The 20,600-nt window shown below is 38.2% G+C and overlaps 1 protein-coding gene across 7 annotated transcripts in view; it reads right to left on the minus strand.

Annotated features, from left to right (window-relative positions):
- Window positions 1-20,600, minus strand: part of CHRDL1 (chordin like 1) — a 117,374-nt gene that overhangs the window by 77,685 nt on the left and 19,089 nt on the right. For all 7 annotated transcript variants that reach the window (XM_036840736.1, XM_036840735.1, XM_036840737.1 and 4 more), the window contains 2 exons: window positions 12,341-12,453; window positions 9,633-9,726 (listed from right to left, as the gene is read on the minus strand). In XM_036840736.1, coding sequence (XP_036696631.1) covers window positions 9,633-9,726; window positions 12,341-12,453 — 207 coding nt within the window. The remainder of the gene's footprint in view (window positions 1-9,632; window positions 9,727-12,340; window positions 12,454-20,600) is intronic.

A 20,600-nucleotide genomic window follows, 5' to 3' on the forward strand; every position in this document is an offset into this window, starting at 1 on the left:
CATGTTACTGCGGGGTTGGTCCTGGAGGAGTGTCACATAGGCAAAGTATGTTTCTGGGGGTGCCTGTGCTCCCCATTATCAGAGAAACAATGTTGTCAAGTTGCCCTCAGCTCTCTGCAGATGCACAGGGCCTTGCCCAGGATCTTGCCCAGGACTGCTCTCACCTCAAGATCTCCCCTGGGCCCTGTTACCATAGTGCCGTCCCCCATCCAAGTGCAACAGAATTACTTGAGGTGCTTGTTTAAAATGCAGAATACCCACTACAGCCCAACTGAATCAGAATTTTTAGTGTAGGGCCCGGCAGTCTGCATTTTATTAAATCCCTTTACGTACACTAAAGTTTAAGTAACATTAATTTAGGGTCTTGTTCTAAAACGGCTTGCTACTCTAATGAACTTCTCCAAACTAAGATACTGTATTTACCAAAGCTTATTGCTATAATATAAACAACTTTTAGAAATTGAATGGCATAATCCAAGACTTCCTAAAACATATAATAAAGAACACTAATCCTGCTAATAAGTACTCTACAAAAAACAGGTCCCATGGCTGAATAAGTTTGGAAAATACTTCATCCCATACACTCACTTACAGATTCATAGTGCATATTAACACACTAAAGGCTTTGAGAAGTCCTGCATTAAAAGAAACCTGTCTAACTTTCTCTAATCCAGAAACCCTCAAGTTTATTTGACCATATAAATGTTTTCTCTAGTTAACCCTATTAATTGTCCCATAAAATTGTGTTCCTTGCAGCAAACTTTGGGAAACAATGTCTTAACCCAGAAGAATGATTGTAATGGTGGAGGTTTCTTAAATATAGCAAGCACATGGGAGATTTATTTGGGACAAATGGGGCTTTTCAGTATCCCTCAATGATGTGCCACCTTCTTCACCTTTACGTGGGGCCAGCTTTGATTAACGCCCATTGAAAGAAATAGAAGAGTTCTGCTCTACCATGACAGAAAGCCATAGTTTTCCTAAATGTCTTGTTCTTGTATGGCATAAGGGCTTCTGGAATGCTAACAGGAAATCACATTCTTTTTAAAAAAGGAACTAAATCCCCAGGGTTTACCAGAGACAAAAATCACCTCACCTGGCAGAAGGCAAGTGGGATGCCACTTTCCTGGAGAAGTTTTAACCCTTTATACTCTGCAGTGTTCAAAGACCAAGTGTATGAGGAAAACAATGGAAATAAACCATGTAAGACAGTGAAAGAGGTCTAAGAGGTAAGATGGCAGTCAGTACAGACATGGAGGATCTACTCATCAACAGTGAATATCTCTGTGGCCACCTCTCAATAATCAGTATAAGAATGCTAACAGTGATAGTGATAATAATAAAGTAAAACCTCTGCTATCCAGAGACCAACATTCCAGAATCCTCAGGCTTTTGGATAGCTCTAGACCCAGAAAGAGTTTTTATTAATATATCAACCTTTTGGGAATTCCCTGGCAGTCCAGTGGTTAGGACTCTGCACTCTCACTGCCAAGGGCCTGGGTTCAATCCCTGGTCGGGGAACTAAGATCACTCAAGCCATGTGGCACAGCCAAAAAAAAAAAAAAATACCAATCTTTTGCAGGCAAAGAAATGACCCTTGATCAATCATCTTGTATACTATGGCTTTTGTAGTTCCCTTACAAAAAAGGGAAAAGAATATGCTAATTAGCTGTTACTATGTAAAAGGAATTGATCTTTTTCAATCAAACCCAGTAGGCAAGTGAATACAGAATTCAGAAAAGAGCAAAATGAATGAGCAGAGCACAGTGGAGATTAGACATGAATGATGGCAACAGCAGCAATCAGAAGCAACCATGAGGATGGCAGCAGATACTCAAAGAGATGAATCAAAAGAAGATGGGATAGCTTTAAAATTTGGGAGAGATTTCTCAATAAGTCAAACATAGAATTACCATATGACTCAGAAATTCCACTCCTAGGTATATACCCAAAATAATCGAAAACATATGCCACACAAAAACTTGTACATGAATGTTCATAGCACTATTCACAATAGCCAGAAGGTGGAAACAACTCAAATGCCCATCAATTGATGGATAAACAAAATGTGGTATATCCATACAATGAAATATTATTCAATCATAAAAAGGAATAAATTACTAATATGTGCTACAACATAGATAAATCTTAAAAACATTATGCTAAGTGAAAGAAGCCAGATGCAAAAGACCACATATTTTATGGTTTCATTTATATGAAATGTCCAGAATGGTAAAATCCATAGAAACAGAAAGCAAATTAGTGGTTGCCAGAGGGCTGGAGCAGAACGGGTAATGGGGAATGACTGTTTCACGGGCACAGGGTTTTGTTCTGGGGTGGTAAAAAAATTTCAGGAACTAGGCTAGTGGTGATGATTGCAGCAACATTGTGAATGTTCTTAATGCCACTGAATTGTACACTTTAAAATCATAAATTTTATGTTATGTGTACTTTACCACAGCTAAAAATAGATAAGTCTCCCCCTTGAACTTTTGCCCTTAAAAAAACAAACAACTGGAGGGAGCAAAAAAGGCCTGTCTACCTGATTCCTAAAACACTGGAAGTCACAGACATGGAGACAGACATAGTCCTAAAAGTAGACTCCCTTTTTATATAAATGTACCGGAACACAATGTGCAGACAGGCCAGCGATTACAGACCAAAAAACAGATTCAGAGTGGCTGAGTGACTTGCAACCCTCATTCTAAACTGTCCAAGGCCACATGCCATATAGCTACCTCCTATCTTATGTAGTCTGTTTCTGCTATAGTATAGATTTGTGTAATCCAAACTTGTTCATATGCGAGTGGTAGATAAGAGAATGATGTTGATATAAAACAGAAATTGCATTGGTTCATACATAATTTTTCTTAGCAAATTCATATTTTGTACCATCAAGTGACAGCAACTGAATGCCAAGTACACTAACACAACTGAAATCAGCGAACCATGAAGGAGCACAGTAGTCTATCCTATTCCTTTTCACCTCACATTCTCCCTCTTGGCTCAGTCTGGCCGTATGCTTGGTCTTCTAAATGCTTATCACATGATTCTTTCTGATCTTGTGCATTTTTCTCTTGTCTCTGTAACTCAGCGGCCTCAACCTTTCCTTATACCCCCTTCCTTCAAGCTAAAGTCACCACTTTAAAGGATGAAGTCTCTACTGACTGTTAACATTCTTTATTAGAAATCTAAGATGACTTTTTAAACCACGCTAGTATTTTATTAGTACAGTTGTTTTATTAGTACTCTAGTTACAAACTTGCATAAGTTTAGAGTTGTTTGCTCCAATCCTGTTTTTTCCTTAAGCTTGTTATTTTTCAGTGTACAGTTTTGCAGAATGGGAGGATTTTCAGAAAAGCACATATTGCATTATAGCAGAAATGCCTGTATTCACTAGCTAGCTCACTACCCAACTCCTGCTGAGAGAGAAATGGCATAGGGCTTCCAGCATCTCCTTATGGGAGCACACAGACTATAGTGCATCTGTGGAAAGCTTATTTCCTTACCCTGCCTGGAATGTGAAAGACTGGGGTGAGGAGTGCCTCTCTTGGCAAAACCACACTGTCACTCTCTCTATTAAAACCATATCATAGAACTAAACCTCTTCATACCTAGCCGAAAAGGAAACACTGGATTAGGTCTCTGGTAACAGAGCAAATCAGATATTTTGGCAAATTTATAACAGCTCTTTAATGACCTGGGAATGTTGGAATACCTCTAAGGGAACCCAAGTTTATTCATTCTGAATAGCAAATTCTTAATGGAATGGCCATTTCAGAAAACTGTTAGTGGGGCTTCCCTGGTGGCACAGTGGATAAGAATCTGCCTGCCAATGCAGGGGACACAGGTTCGATCCCTGGTCCGGGAAGATCCCACATGCCGCGGAGCAACTAAGCCCGTACACCACAACTACTGAGCCTGTGCTCTAAAGCCCACGTGCCACAACTACTGAGCCCGCGAGCCACAACTACTGAAGCCCACAGACTAGAGCCCATGCTCCGCAACAAGAGAAGCCACCGCAATGAGAAGCCCACGCACTGCAACGAAGAGTAGCCCCCCGCTCACCGCAGCTAGAGAAAGCCCGCATGCAGCAACGAAGACCCAACACAGCCAAAAATAAATAAAATAAGAATAAAAATAAATTTAAAAAATAGAAAGAAAACTGTTAGATAATATCGTGATTTAGGCTCCTGGTCACTATAAAAGTCGTCTTTTGGTGATAAAAATTATACATAAAGAACAGAAGGAAGCAAGTCATATTCTTTCTCTCCCCCTTCTCCCTTTACCATTCAACTCCCCCAAAAGAGAAGATATGGAATTCCATTCCTACAAATCTTTCATCAGGGACAACAGAGAGTCCTGCTTAGAGACTGGGATGAATTTAATGACCTTTCTAACTCCTGTGCAGTCTTGACTTTTTCATTATGAATGTTCTACCTTCTGTGTAGCACCAGCCTCTGGACCCAGTAGAGCGCTGTGGTATGTGACCAAGACTTGATCTCTGCCATGGAGGCCTGGGAAAGTGCTGGAGAAAAAGTTTTCACTTGCTCTTCATGGTATCATGGTATCATGATATCATGGTATCAATTTCTCTCTGGTAATTCTGGAAAAGCAGTCTGCATACTCTGATTTCCACGGTTCAGCAGGAGCTACAGGAGACAACCTCAAATGCAGGTGAGAACCTTGGAAATTTCAGGGGGTTAAGAAGTTTAGAAAGCAAGAGCCCTGGGACACACAGAAACAGATAGGGGGTGAAGTCTCCTCTGTTCCCTCCAACGGAAGATGGGCTCTAGGCATGGCAGGTAGACCCTTCCCACAAAGTCCATCACTACCCAGTAAACACTCCCTGAAGTTGCTACTGCTGTAGGATAGTATGTAAAACCTTGCATATATGCCTTCCTTGTTTGTTTTCCCTTTTTGATATAGAACTTGTTCATCATCTTGGCTTTAAATATTCTATTTTTCAGTGAAGACGTTTTCATCACAGTGCCTTCCATTGTCTTAAGACAGAAAACTAGAGCCCCTTCCTTTGACCAAACATTCCTGTGGCCCTGAAGGCATGAGTTTCCTCATGTCTAATAATCATTGGGGTGGAAGGAATACAGAGGACTCATCACATCCATTGCCCTGTCTCAAAGCAAAACTGTGCCAACTCTCTCAGATGGGTGGGTAGCTTTTTATTTCCAGAAATATGCAGTAAAGAGACTAAAATTCTCCTTAGTCATTTATTCTAGGATTTAACAACCACTGTGTCCCAAAGTTCTTTCTTTTATCAAACTCCATTCTTCTCTGCTATGGTTTAAACCTGTTTATTCTTGTTTTATCTTCAACAGAAAAAAAAAATAGCTGGTTTGCATTCCAGTTCCATATGGCATAGAGAGCACATGAGAAAAGGCCCTGCTATTTTCTGAACAAAGAAGAGTGAGAGACGAAATATAAAAGTAAACATAAATAAATAAATAAATAAAACTTTAAAACTGCAAAATCATCCTCAGAAACAAAAGGAAACTCTATGAAATAAAACACAGGCAAAAGTACAGCAATAAATGGGGGCCAAAGTGATATGGTCCACTGGCAGCTGGGACCAGAAATAGACAGTTATATCCAGACAGCTGAGTAAGAACTATGGCCTATAAATGGCTTCCTATGTAAAGCTGGGGACTAGAGTCACACTCCTCACATGTAAACAGGGGCTGACATAGCTCTGCCCACCCAAGGTGGTTCCCTCACATGGACAGATTGCCCAAGATGGGCAGCTGCAGCTGAGGTCCCAATCCAAGATCATTATCAGGGACTAGCCCTGCATAAGAAAACAGAGGTAGAAACAGACCATCTAGATATGAGGAAGCCCAAGGTGGGACACCAGCTTATGACCTGGTTTAGTGCTAAGTGAACTACAAGGCCTGAAACAATGCTACCACAAGAAAGGAAGGACTTATGCAAGAGAAAAACCCCACGGATGATGAGTTTTTAAACAAAAATTTTAGAAAACTAGGGGAAATCTGGAACTAAGAAAAGCTATCAAGAAACCCAATGAAAGTGAGAATTCACAGCTGAAACAAAATGGACATTTGAACAATCAGAAATGGACTTTAAATAAATACTTAAATACCTTAAAGAAACAAATAAGAGAATAAGACCCCAAGAAACAATAACAGGGGTTTATAAAATGGCAATTTGTAGATTTTTATATATCAATAATTCAAAATACAGTTATTGGGGAAAATACAGTTATTAAAAATAAAACAACAAATAAAACCCAACAGATAGTCTATATAGTAGGCATGAAAAAGCTGGAGAAAGAATTCACGAATTGGAGGACAGAGTTGAAGTAATATATCATTATAGGGAGTATTCCAATATATCATTAGGGGGAAAAAATAAAGGAGACATTAAGAGACTCAGAGTGTAAATTAAATGAGCTGCAATGACATATACCAAAGACAAGATTAAGAATGAACAAACAGAGAGAAGGAGAGGTAATTTTCACAAAAATAATGACTTAAAATTGAAGAGAAATTTGAGTCCTTTGGCTGAAAAAAAAATCATGTGCTGAGCAGGCTAAATAAAAATAAATCATACATCAACACACCTCATTGTGTGCATCAAAGAAAACAGAATATCTTAAAAGCTAGAAGAAGAAGAAGAAGACAGATTACCTATGAAAGAACTATAATCAAAGAGCAGACTTCTTATCCACAAACAAAGGAAGTCAAGAAACCATTTATTAATATCTTCAAAGTGCTGAGGGAAAATAAACGTGCACCTATAATTTTATACCCAGCCAAATTATCATTCAAAAATGAGGGCAACAGACTTCCCTGGCGGTCCAGTGGTTAAGACTCTGCACTCCCAATGCAGGGGGCCCAGGTTCGATCCCTGATCGGAGAACTAGATCCCACATGCATGCCACAACTAAGAGTTCACATGCCACAACTAAGAAGTCTGCACGCCACAACTAAAAAAGAAGATCCTGCCTGCTGCAACTAAAGATCCCGTGTGCCACAACTAAGACCCAGCACAGCCTAAATAAATAAATAAATATTTTAAAAACATGAGGGCCAAATAAAGACATTTTTGCGTATAAGGATTAGGGAACTTCAGTATCACTACCCACAGAAAGAACTGTTAAAGGTTACAGTTAACAAGAAAAATGAACTCACAAGGAAGTGACCTGCAAGAACAAGAAGGAAAAGGAAAGGAACAGCTGGTTTCTATACTCCATAAAATGGGCTTTTAAAGTCTTAAAGATAATGGTGTTTATTTCTTTCCATTTTATCTTTTCTGGGACTTATGACCTCAATTCTTTTAATACTTTCTTTTTCTCTCGAAAGAACTGCTAGCTTATACTTTCCCTTTTTCTCAGTAATTGCTTCCTGTTATGCAGCTGGGGTAGATGACAGCCATCTTCCACTCTGTGCGCTTCCACCCTATGCTCTGTGTCTGGGCCCTGCCCCAACCTCCTTCCCAGGAAAGAACAATTTCTGCACAGCCATTTAGATCAATTCCTATGACATTAGACCACTTTTAGAGACTTCTGGGATAAGAAGCTTTTATAAGGCTATTTGACAGGCAACCTGCCAGATGAAAAAAAAGAAAGAATCCTCCCATACTACACCCTTGTAATCCAGGTTAAATAGAAGAAGCAAATAAACACACACAAGAATGGTAAACTTCATTTAGGGATTTATTTTATTTCAAAGAACAACTTTTAGGTTGATGATATGCCAAGTCAGTCTCTCATATCCTGAAGCATACACTATGGTCACCAATACTCAGCATGATAAACCTGTGACATGGCATGATCTTTTGCCATCTGGGAAAGAATCCCAAAGAATCAGAGTGTATTTACCAATGTAAGAAAGTATAAGTTATAAAGGTGGTGACAAAAAGGGCTTGGGGGTTTCTTCTCTATTCAACAAAATCTCCATTCCTGTAACATTTCAGTTAACCGAGTTGTCACTGAACCTCATTCCTAGCCTCATTCCTACCATTTCTGCCCTGACACTTTTGGTTTCTCTCTTGTAAGTTCTGGAAGTTCCTCACTACTTTTATTTTATTTTATTTTTTTTTAAACATCTTTATTGAAGTATAATTGCCTTACAATGGTGTGTTAGCTTCTGCTTTATAACAAAGTAAATCAGTTATACATATACAATATGTTCCCATATCTCTTCCCTCTTGCATCTCCCTCCCTCCCACCCTCCCCATCCCACCCCTCTAGGTGGTCACAAAGCACCGAGCTGATCTCCCTGTGCTATGCGGCTGCTTCCCACTAGCTATCTATTTTACATTTGGTAGTGTATATATGTCCATGACACTCTCTCACCCTGTCACATCTCACCCCACCCCCTCCCCATATCCTCAAGTCCATTCTCTAGTAGGTCTGTGTCTTTATTCCCGTCTTGCCACTAGGTTCTTCATGGCCTTTTTTTTTTTTTCCTTAGATTCTATATATATGTGTTAGCATACTGTATTTGTTTTTCTCTTTCTGACTTACTTCACTCTGTATGACAGACTCTAACTCCATCCACCTCATTACAAATACCTCCATTTCATTTCTTTTCATGGCTGAGTAATATTCCATTGTATATATGTGCCACATCTTCTTTATCCATTCATCTGTCGATGGACATTTAGGTTGCCTCACTACTTTTAAAAAGCACCATTTATGCCAGAGGCTAGTGGTTCTTCATGTTTTTAGGGTCATGAACACCCCTTTAGGAATACCAATAAAGCTACGGATCTTCTCTAAAGGAATTTACACACATACATTGTTACACCAAAAACTGCAAACAATTTTAAAAGGTTTGCTAACCCCCCCCCCAAAGTCCACCCATGGACCCCAACTCTGTCCTCAAGGGAAACAGAATCAACTCACAGGACTACAGAGCTTCTACTACCTAGATGGCAAGATGATCACTTACCTAGGACTCTGCTGTCAGGCCCATGGGCATTCTCTGAATCATTCCGTGCTTGCATACCTCTGGTGTGGGAGCCAGGCCCCAGACGTGAACAAAGTGTCACTGACACAGCCCCTGCCTCAAACACCCTAGCCACAAACCATGAAGGTAGACGTCCTAATAGCCTTGGGAAAAAGTCTCTGCCTGCCTTCCCCTTAGCCTTGCTCTGAACAATGTATACATAATAACTGTACAGTCTGGAGCAGGCAGGCAGCTTTATGCTGTCATAAACCCCACTGGTTCAGCTCCTTTGATTTTTTGAATAGCCCCTCATCATTTAGAAGCTATGCTCAAATGCAATTCCAGCACTAATTGTGTAGGACACGTGCCTCCATGCTACAACTCCCCTGGTGTCTGCTGCCCACGGCAGGAAGAGGCTGTTTATGGAAGAAAAATCTCTGGGCCACAATTCCCTTCCCCCAGTTGACATCCACCTTCAAATGATTAAAAGCCTAATGAAAATCTGTTACTGGGTACCCAATAACTTATTAGAGCCTTGAAGAGCCCACTTGGGCTATAAACAGTATTTAGAGGCCGGTGCACGCGCTGCCTGAAAGTGTCCTATTGTTATTCCTGTCTGGAAGTTTCCCCTTCTGGGGAATTAGGGAAAAGGGGTGGGTTGGTGGAAGAGGGAGAGCCAGAAGAGAAAGAGGCGAACTGGTTTACCTGGGCAGCGAGGGCAGCAAAGATGAGGAATATGCACGGGAGAGAGGCAATGAAGGCTTGGACATCTAACTCGACTGCAAAGCACATTCCCGTTCTGAAAGAGAGAGGCAACAACAATAACAAAATAAGTGTTTTTCAAGGTCACTGGGATCATGCCAGTTTGGGAAACAGTCATGCAGGGACTCACCCAGACAGTGAATAACACATTCCCGAGAAACTGAATGAAATCAGCATTTTCTTTCCTTTTCTCATCACTAGCACCTCCGCTGGGTTGGTTGATAGCTTACTGGCATGATTTCCTAAGGATCACTACTGCCCCAGTTTTCAAAGCCTCCCACAATTACTGGAAGGCTTCTTCTGACTTGGCTCTGTGACGTTTCTACCATTCCCCAGTTCTTCACGTCTTTTCCAAGAGCCTAGTGTGATTTCATAATCACCTGCCCAATGTCATGGAAGGAAGGGATTAATGAGCAATGGGTCCCTTGAGCTGCTACCCACCCCTGGGCAAGGAGATAGCCCTAGCACGTGGATCCTGGATTCCACATAACTCTGCCTTGGTCCCGAAGACTGAGTGCTTCCTCTTCTCATTTCCTTTTCAAGTCAAAATTTTACTGAGAACAAGCTAGAGTTTGGAATTGAACTGATTAGCTAGTATGACTGGGGGAGGGGGCGACTGGGTCCCTGCCTGATTTACAATGACAAGATCCCTAGCTCTGACAGCTTTCAGCCACTGCTAGAACAAAGGAAGACTTTGGAAATCAATTTTGCATTAACATTTGCCATCTATAATTCATTTGAAGTACGGGTTACTTGTATCCATCAGGCTCTTGTGGGGGGAGAGGGTAATGAAGAGGATGTAGAGAGAAGATGCCTAGCACTTGAGCCATTGGCATTGGGATCACAGTAACATTTTCACTGCCCTGCAGATAGTAAAGCCTCAGCCCCCAAGGGTTAGCTGTCCATTTCCAACGCGTTGGGTCAAGAATCTGACACAATCATGCCATACCAGGCAGTTAATCAGTCTCCAGATGCTCTATTTAATAACTGCCCTAGCTATTTAAAGAGGCAGGCTTCTAAAACCCAAATTTGAATCACCTTACCACAAATCTTTTTCTTTTCTCATGTATTTTCTAGAATAAATTTTTGGAGCATTGCGTCTGGAAACACCACGGAGCCTCCTTACATGTCACACTCCTCAGAGCCAGGTGGTGTCATCTTGAAGCGAGACCACCAAAGCATATCAGAAATCACTGCACCTGGCTGAGGTCTCAACTGATTCCTCCTTAATGCCTTATACTGATTTCTGTTCTAGAGTTAATAGATTAATAAAAATAATAACCATAATGATAGTGATGTTATGCAGTTAGCATTTCTCGAATATTGACTGTGACCAAGCACTGTTTTAGGTGACTGAGATGGATTAGTGAATTTAATCCTTACCATAACCCTATGAAATAGGTAATACCATTACACCATTTTAAAGGAGAAGAAGTTGAAGGAATCTCAGAGAGGTTAGATAACTTGCTGAACATAACACAGCTCAGAAGTGGCAGAGCCAGGCTTGGAAACTTGGTCTGTCTTGATTCTAGAGCCCTGTGGCCTGTTAAGACCACCTAATGTTGCCTGAAGGTTAGGTTTCCACATGCTCAAAATTCTGAAAGCCCAAGTTTCTATTCAAATGGCAAAAGAATCAGGCTTGCAAGTGAATGCTCCTGTTCTGCCTGGGCACTAGCGAGGAGTTGCAGTTCATCCATGAGATCTCAAGTGAGAGGCTAGTCTTGAAAATTCTTTCTATATGTTCAGAATTCTCAATCCTCAAGGCCTAGTACAAGGCCTCCTTTCCCAATTGGCTTAATGCCTTGGTTCTCTACCAGGGGCCATTTTGCTCCCCAAGTAACTTTGGCTATGTCTGGAGACATTTTTGGTTGTCACAACTGGGGTTGGTGCTACTGGCTTCTAGTGGATAGAGGCCAGGGGTGCTGCTAAATATCCTACAATGCACAGGACAGCTCCCGACAGCAAGAAATGATCTGTCCCCAAGAGTCAACAGGGCTGAGGCTGAGAAACCCTGGCCTAGTATATGATGGTAGAGGCTTGTTTGGAAAGATGCACCATAGCTGTGGTCCTGGGTCAGGGCCATGGAAAGATGGGACTACCTGCTTTGTCTATTGCAAAGACGGCATTTAAGCTGTCCAAATGCCTCTTTGAGTGACTGGACTGGAGCCAAGGCCAAGCCAAGGGAACTCTAATCCTCACAAGGTACAGGCCAAGGTTTCACAACCTCAATCCTAATTACAGTCATTGGCTGAAATAACATAAAATACACTCTCCATATGAACCAGTTTATAATCTGTCCTAATCTCTTCTCTAAAGGCCAGTCTTGAAAGTGGTATTCAAAAATGATACTGTCTCACAATCCAGGCATTACATTGAGCTTTTTCCTCCACTCCACTTTTTCCATGCCCTGTATCATTTGGCTAAGAGACCATTAAGTATCCATCTATAGCAAATACTCATCGAGATCCCATGAAAATCAAGCCAAAAGGCAACAGAAGAAAAAGACAGGAGATGTGTATTTTTCCTTACAATCTGCTTCCTAACTTCTTTTACGTTTTTATCACTCATGCTCCCTGGCCATCTAGGCACTTGAAAGCATCTCTGCATGCTGAGGAGCAAAGTAGGAAATCAAATGCCATCGGAGATTGTACCTCAGAGCAGATGCAGTTCACGCAGTAAACCAACCCATAAGGTTCCAGGTAAGGATGCCATCTCTCACCCACTCTGTACTTCTTGTCTTGAAACACACAATATGTCTCTGAATCTGTGAGGGAGGAGATAGAATATGCCGGTTAGAAAACATGGACCAATCACAAAATCCAAAGGCAATCACAGGTTCCATCCATTTTAGTGTACATCAAGAGAAGAGGCATAGGGAATATTTATAGAACCCCATATGATGGCTCAGTATTTTACATGCTTTCCTTATTTGATTCTACAATGACCCAGTAAGGTAGGCACTATTAGTCTCATTTTATAGGTGAAGGAAATCAAGAGTCATATAACGAGTTAGTAACTGACATGAGACTCAAACTCAGGTTTGCCTGACAGTGAAGCCAAAATCTTGACTACTGCTATTATAATGGTAAGACAAGGGAGCATGCCGTGTGTCATTTTGGAAAAGGTTGTGCTCCCTTGCTTTGGAAATGGAAGCTAAGGTCTGAAATGCTGATCTATCAGAACATTCTCAGAGCTGCCTGGTGGTGGTGTAGAGTGATGAACTAAACACATTGTGTTAGGTCCCTATAAAAGGCTTTGTTCACACATGCTAACATCATTCCATCATTAAACAAATACTTGGGCACTTGATCTTTGTTAGGCACTATGCTAAGTGCTGGGGATAAAATGCTGAGCAGAAACACACACAGTCCTTGTTCTCATTCAACGTACAGACTTCTTGCTTAAACAATTCTCAATTAACTAAAAGTAATGTCTCCTTCCCCTTTGCTGGAATATAATCTTTGATAGCCACAGCTTATCTTATACCATAGTTACTTGAGCACATACTGTGTTACTTGTCTTATTTTACATCTCTCATTTCTCCATTAAGGTAAAAGGTCCTCGAATGTAGAAAACATTTATTCTTCACTCTCCATCTATCACACGGCCCAGCACACTGTGGCCAATAAATGTAAGCAACTGACAAATGACTAGTAAATGAATTTCCAAATCATGCGGTTTGTCTTCCAATCCCATCCTCTTCTATCTCCTGCTTCCCATCCTCCTTCCCATCATACAAGGTCAAAATAAACTGAGACACCTCTTGTTGCAAACACATTAATTTCCCCACACACTCCCCAGTAGATACTGCCTTGATGATCAAAATTGAAAGAATAAAGAAAAGACAGATAAGCAAGAAACAGGAAGAAGATATTTCCAACAAATAAATTATTAATATAAATACAGTGTTAGCATCTGGAATATTTTCCAATCATTCAAATCAATAAGTAAAGGACCAACCAATCCAATAGAAAAATGATCTAAGCACATGAAGAGCAATTTAGAGAAGAAATGAGAGCAGGCAATAAACAGGAAAATATGTTCACCCTCATTAGTAATCAGAGATTCAAATTAAAACTACACTGAGATAAATGCCTCAAATGTCACTTATTGCTTCAAAGACCCTCTGTGATTCTTTCCAGCTTCCCACAAGATAAATTCAAATTTACTTTTCAAATCTTTATTTCCAACTTCTTCAGGACGATGAACTGGGAGTCAGAAAATCTGGGTCTGAATCCTAACTAGCTCTAGTTGTGTGGCATCGAGCAAGTCATTTAACTCTGTCAATCTCAATTTTCAGCATCTATGAAATATGGATTATATGTTTGTCAAGCAAATGTTGGAGAATTGGATAAAGCTCTTTGTAAATTATAAAGTGCTACAAAACGTAGAGTGTTATTTTATAATAATTGATTATTTTCTAATTAGAAAGGTAATGCCTGCTCAGTGTAGAAAATTGGAAAACACAGAAAAAGAAAAAATAAAAACGTAAAAGTATATAGAAGAAAAAGAAACATTCCATACACACAATTCCAGCACAAGAAGAAACCACTTTTAATATGTTGGTAATTCATAAATAGCCTGTGGACTGAAGGAAAAAATCAAAAGAGAAATTAGAAAGTATCTGTACTAAAAGAAAATAAAAACACAACATATCAAAATTAGTGGGATTCAACTAAAGAAGTACTTAGAGGGAAATTTATATCACTAAGTACCTATATTAGAAAAGGGGAACAATCTCAAATCAATGCCTTAAGAAACTAGAAAAACGCAGAACAAAATAAACCAAAAGAAAATAGAAGGAATGAATAATAAAAAACAGAAGTCAATGAAATTGAAAACAAAATCAATAGAAAAAAATGAATGAAACCAAAACCTGGTTCTCTAAGACAATCAATAAATTGATAAACTTATAGCAAGAGTAACAAAGATAAAAAGAGAGAAGATGCAAATTACTAATATAGGGACAAAAGAGAGGTCTTTATTATAGATGCTACAGATATTAAAAGGATAAAAGGGAGATATTATGAATAATTTTATACCAGTTAACATCTTAGATGAAATGGATGAATTATTTGAAAGACACAATTACCAAAGCTTACTCAAGGAAAGATAGATAATCTGAATAGTCCTACATCTTCTAAAGAAAGGCAAAGGAAGCAGCATAGCCAAAACAATTTTGAAAAAGAAAAATGTTGGAAGACACACACTATGTGATTTCAAGGCAATATAAAACTATAGTTTTCAAGATAGTGTGGTGTTGGAAAAAGGTTAGACAAATATGCCAATGGAATAGGATGGAGAGTCAAAAAACAGACAAGGACCCACACTTATGGGTCTATTGATTTTCAACAGAGGCTTACCAAAAAACTGAGTAGAAAGTACGCAAAGTTCCCATATATCCCCTCTTCACCTCACCCCCACTTTTTCCTGGCATTAACGTCTTGCATTAGTGTGGTACATTTGTTACAATTAATGAACTGATACTGATATATTAATATTAAAGTGCATAGTTTACATGAGAACTCACTCTTTGCATAGTTCTATGTGTTATGACAAATGTATAATGACATATATCCACCATTATAGTATCATACAGAATAGTTTCACTGCCCTAAATATCCCCTACTCTGCCTATTCATCTTTCCCCCACTCCACTCCCACAACTCCTGAAAACCACTGACTTTTTACTGTCTCTATAGTTTTGTCTTTTCCAAGATGTCATATAGTTGGAATCATAGGGTATGCAGTCTTTTTAGACTGGCTTCTTTCACTTAGCAATATGCATTTAAGATTCCTCTAAGTCTTTTCATGGCTTGACAGCTCATTTATCACTGAATAATATTCCATTGCATGGATGTACAGCTTGTTTCTCAATTCACCTGTTGAAGGACATCTCGGTTGCTTCCAATTTTTGGAAATTGTGAATAAAGCTGCTAAAAACACTTGTGTGCAGGTTTCTGTGTGGCATAAGTTTTCAACTCATTTGCATAATACCTGGGAGTGTGGTGGCTGGATTTTAGAGTAAGGCTACATCTAGCTTTTTAAGAAACTGCCAAACTGTCTTCCAAAGTGACTGTACCATCTTGCATTCCCACGAGCAATGAATGTGGAGACAGCAGGAACTGTCTCCACATTCTAATAGGTGTGCAATGGTATCTCATTTGTTGTTTTAATTTGCAATTCCCTAATGACATTTGAAATTGAGCATCTTTTCATATACTTGTTTGCCATGTATGTATCTTCTTTGGTGAGGTATCTGTTTAGCTCTTTTGCCCATTTATTAATTGCATTGTTCATTTTCTTATTGCTGAGTTTTAAGAGTTACTTGTATATTTTCAGTACAAGTCCTCTATCAGATATGCATTTTGCAAATATTTTCCCTCAGTCTGTGGCTTGTCTTTTCACTCTCTTAACAGTGTCTTTGGCACAGCAGAATTTTTCACTTGTAATAAAGTCCAGTTTATCAATTTTTTCTTTCATGGAGCATACTTTTGTTGTATCTGAAAACTCATTAACAAACCCAAGGTCACCTAGATTTTCTCCTATGTTACTTTCTGGAAGTTTTATAGTTTTGCATTTTAGGTCTTTGATCCACTTTGTAAGTTATTTTTTATGGTCATTTTTTGCATGCAGATGTCTAGTTGTTCCAGTACTATTTGTTGAAAAGAGTATCCTTTTTCCAATGAATTGTCCTTGCTCCTTTTGTTGAAGATCAGTTGACAATATTTGTGTGGGTCTATTTCTGGGCTATGCTCCACTGATCCATTTGTCTATTCTTTCAATGACATCACATTGTCTTAATTACTATAGCTTCATAGCAAGTCTTGAAGTTGGGTAGTTTCAGTTCTCTAACTTTGTTGATGTTCTTCAATATTGTGTTGGCAATTTTGGGTCTTTTGCCTTTCCATATAAACTTCAGAGTTACTTTGTTGATTTCCATAAAGTAAATTGCTGGGATTTTGAATGGTATTGTATTGAATCTATAGATCAAGTCATGAAGTACTGGTATCTTAACAATACTGAGTCTTTCTATCCATGAACATGGAATCTCTTTCCAGTTATTTGATTTCTTTCCTGAGAGTTTTGTAGTTTTCCTCATATAGATCTTATACACATTTTGCTAAATTTATACCTAAGTATTTCATTTTTTGGTGCTAATGTAAATGGTATTGTTTTTAATTACAAATTCCAATTGTTCATTGATGGTATATAGGAAAACAATTGACTTTCATATATTAACCTCATATCCTTAAACCTTCCTATAATTGCTTGTTAATTTTAGGAGGGTGTTTTGGTTGATTCTTTGGGATTTTTAAAATAATCATGTCATCTGCTAGCAAAGGTAGTTTTATTTCTTCCTTCCAAATATGTATACACTTTATTTCCATTTCCCACCTTATTGCATTAGTTAGGACTTCCAGTACAACACTGAATAGGAATGGTGAGAGAGGACACCATTGCCTTGTTCTTGATCTTAGGGGCAAAACATACAGCTTCTCTCCATTAAGTGTGGTATTAGCTGTAGATTTTTTTTATAGATGGTCTTTATGAAGTTGAAGAAGTCCCCCTCTATTTCTCGTTTGCTGTATAGTGTTGGCTTTTGTCAAATGGCTTTTTTGCATCTATTGATATCATCCTGTAGTTTTTCCTTTTTAGCCTATTGATGTGATAGATTACATTAATTGATTTTTGAATGATGAAACAGCCTTGCATACCTGGAATAAATCCCACTTGACTGGATTTGTCCTACATTGTTTGATTCAATTTGCTAAAATTTTGTTGAGGATTTGGGCATGGGAGATATTACTCTGCAGTTTTCCTTTCTTATCATGTCTTTATCTGGTTTTGGTATTAGGGTAATACTGGTCTCACAGAATGAGTTAGAGAATGTTCTCTCTGCTTCTATCTTCTGAAACCGATTGTAGAGTAGTACTGGTATTATTTCTTCCTTAAATGTTTGGTAAAATTCACCAGTACATCATCTGGGTGTGGTGCTTTCTGTTTTGGAAGATTGTTAATTTCTTTAACAGATATAAGCCTATTCAGATTGTCTATTTCTTCTTGTGTGAGTTTTGGTTGGTTGTATCTTCCCAGGTATTGGTAAGATTCTTCCTAAGTTATCACAATGATGGCATGGAGTTGTTCATAATATTTTTCATTATGCTTTTGGTAGTAGTGATGGCCTTTCTTTCATTTCTGATATTAGTAATTTGTGCCTTCTCTCTCTTTTTCTTAGCTAACCTGACTAGAGGTTTATCTATTTTATTGATCTTTTCAAAGAACCAGTTTTTGGCTTCATTGATTTTTCTCTATTGTTTTCCTGGTTCACTTTCATTGATTTCTGCTTTAATTTTTTAAAATTTCTTTTCTTCTGCTTACTTTGGGTTTGATTTGCTCTTCTTTTTCTAGTTTTCTAAGGTGGAAGCTTAGATTATTGACATTAGGTCTTCTTTTTCCCTAATATATTAATTCTATGCTATAAATTTCCCTCTAAGCACTGCTTTCACTATATCCCATGAATTTTTATGAATTATATTTTTATTTTCATATAATACGAAATATTTTGAAACTTCACTTGAGACTTCTTTGACCTATGTGCTATTTGGAAGTATATTGTTTAATCTCTAAATATTTTGAGATTTTACAGGTATCTTCCTGTTACTGATTTTTAGTTTAATTGCAGTGTGTTCTGAGAGCATACTTTGTATAATTTATATTCTTATAAATTTGTTAAGGTGTGTTTTATGACCCATGAATGTGGTCTATTTTGGTGAATGTTTCATGTGAGCTTGAGAAGAATGTGTATTCTACTGTTGTTGGATGAAATACTCTGTAGATGACAATTAGATCCAGTTGATTGATGGTGTGGTTCAGTTTAACTATACCATTACTGATTTTCTGCCTGCTGGATCCTGTTAATTACTAATAGAGGTGTGTAAAAGTCTCTAATTATAATAGTGGATTTGTCTGTATCTTCTTGCAGTCCTGTCAGTTTTTGTGTCACATATTTTAATGCTCTGTTAGGTATACACATAATTTTCCTTGCTCTGAAGTCTACTTTGTCTGAAAGTAATATAGTTACTCCCACTTTCTTTTGATTACTATGTGTTAGCATGCTATATCTTTTTCCATCCCTTGACTTTTAATCTATATGTATCTTTACATTTAAAGTGTGTTTCTTGTAGACAACATATAGTTGGGTCTTGTTTTTTTATAATCCACTTTGATAGTCTGTCTTTTAATTGGTGTATGTAGACCATTCACATTTAAAGTGATTATTGATACAGTTGGATTAAAACTGACCATATTTGTAATTATTTTCTATTCATTTCCCTTGATTTTTTTTTCTTCGTGTGTGTGTGTATTCCACTCTTTTCCTGCTTTCTCTGGCTTTATTTGAGTATTTTCTATTATTCTATTTTCTCTCTTCTCTTAGCATATCAATAATACTTATTTTTTAAATTTAGTAGTAGTCCTAGAGTTTACAGTACACATTTACACTAATCTAAATCCACTTTCAAATAACACTATACTGCTTCACAGCTACTGCAGGTACTTTATAGTAGAGTATTCCCAATTCCTCTCTCCCATTCTTTATAAAATCGTTGTCATTCATTTCACATTTCCATCAACTATAATCACTCAGTACACTGTTGCTATTATTATTTTGAACAAACTTTATTCTGTTAGATGAATTAAGAATAAGAAAAATAAAAGATTTTTTCTAACCTTCATTTATTCCTTCTCTAACACTCTTCCTTTCTTTATATAGATCTGAGTTTCTAACGTATATTATTTTCCTTTTTCCTGAAGAATTTCTTTTAACATTTCTTGCAAGGCAAGTTGATTGGTGAAAATTTCCTTCAATTTCTGTTTGTCTGAGAAAATCTGTATTTCTCATACACTTTTTTTTTAAACATCTTTATTGAAGTATAATTGCTTTACAATGGTGTGTTAGTTTCTGCTTTATAACAAAGTGAATCAGTTATACACATACATATGTTCCCATATCTCTTCCCTCTTGCATCTCCCTCCCTCCCACCCTCCCTATCCCACCCCTCTAGGTGGTCACAAAGCACCGAGCTGATCTCCCTGTGCTATGCGGCTGCTTCCCACTAGCTATCTATTTTACATTTGGTAGTGTATATATGTCCATGACACTCTCTCATCCTGTCACATCTCACCCCTCCCCCTCCCCATATCCTCAAGTCCATTCTCTAGTAGGTCTGTGTCTTTATTCCCGTCTTGCCACTAGAAGATATACAGATTGCCAACAGACACATGAAAGAATGCTCAACATCATTAATCATTAGAGAAATGCAAATCAAAACTACAATGAGGTATCATCTCACACCGGTCAGAATGGCCATCATCAAAAAATCTACAAACAATAAATGCTGGAGAGGGTGTGCAGAAAAGGGAATCTTCTTGCACTGTTGGTGGGAATGTAAATTGATACAGCCACTATGGAGAACAGTATGGAGGTTCCTTAAAAAACTAAAAATAGAACTACCATACGACCCAGCAATCCCACTACCGGGCATATACCCTGAGAAAACCATAATTCAAAAAGAGTCATGTACCAAAATGTTCATTGCAGCTCTATTTACAATAGCCAGGACATGGAAGCAACCTAAGTCTCATACACTTTTGAAGGACAGTTTTGCTGGATACAGAATTCTAGGTTGGTGGATTTTTTTCTTTCAACAATTTTTTTTAAATAAATAAATAAATTTATTTATTTATCTATCTATCTATTTATTTATTTATTTATGGCTGTGTTGGGTCTATAGTTTTCTACAGTTTTAGAAGTTTTAGCCACAGCAATCAGGGAAGAAAAAGAAATAAAAGGAATCCAAATTGGAAAAGAAGAAGTAAAGCTGTCACTGTTTGCAAATGACATGATAA

The sequence above is a fragment of the Balaenoptera musculus genome, chromosome X (genome assembly GCF_009873245.2).
Source record: "Balaenoptera musculus isolate JJ_BM4_2016_0621 chromosome X, mBalMus1.pri.v3, whole genome shotgun sequence".
Taxonomy (NCBI): Eukaryota; Metazoa; Chordata; class Mammalia; order Artiodactyla; family Balaenopteridae; genus Balaenoptera; species Balaenoptera musculus.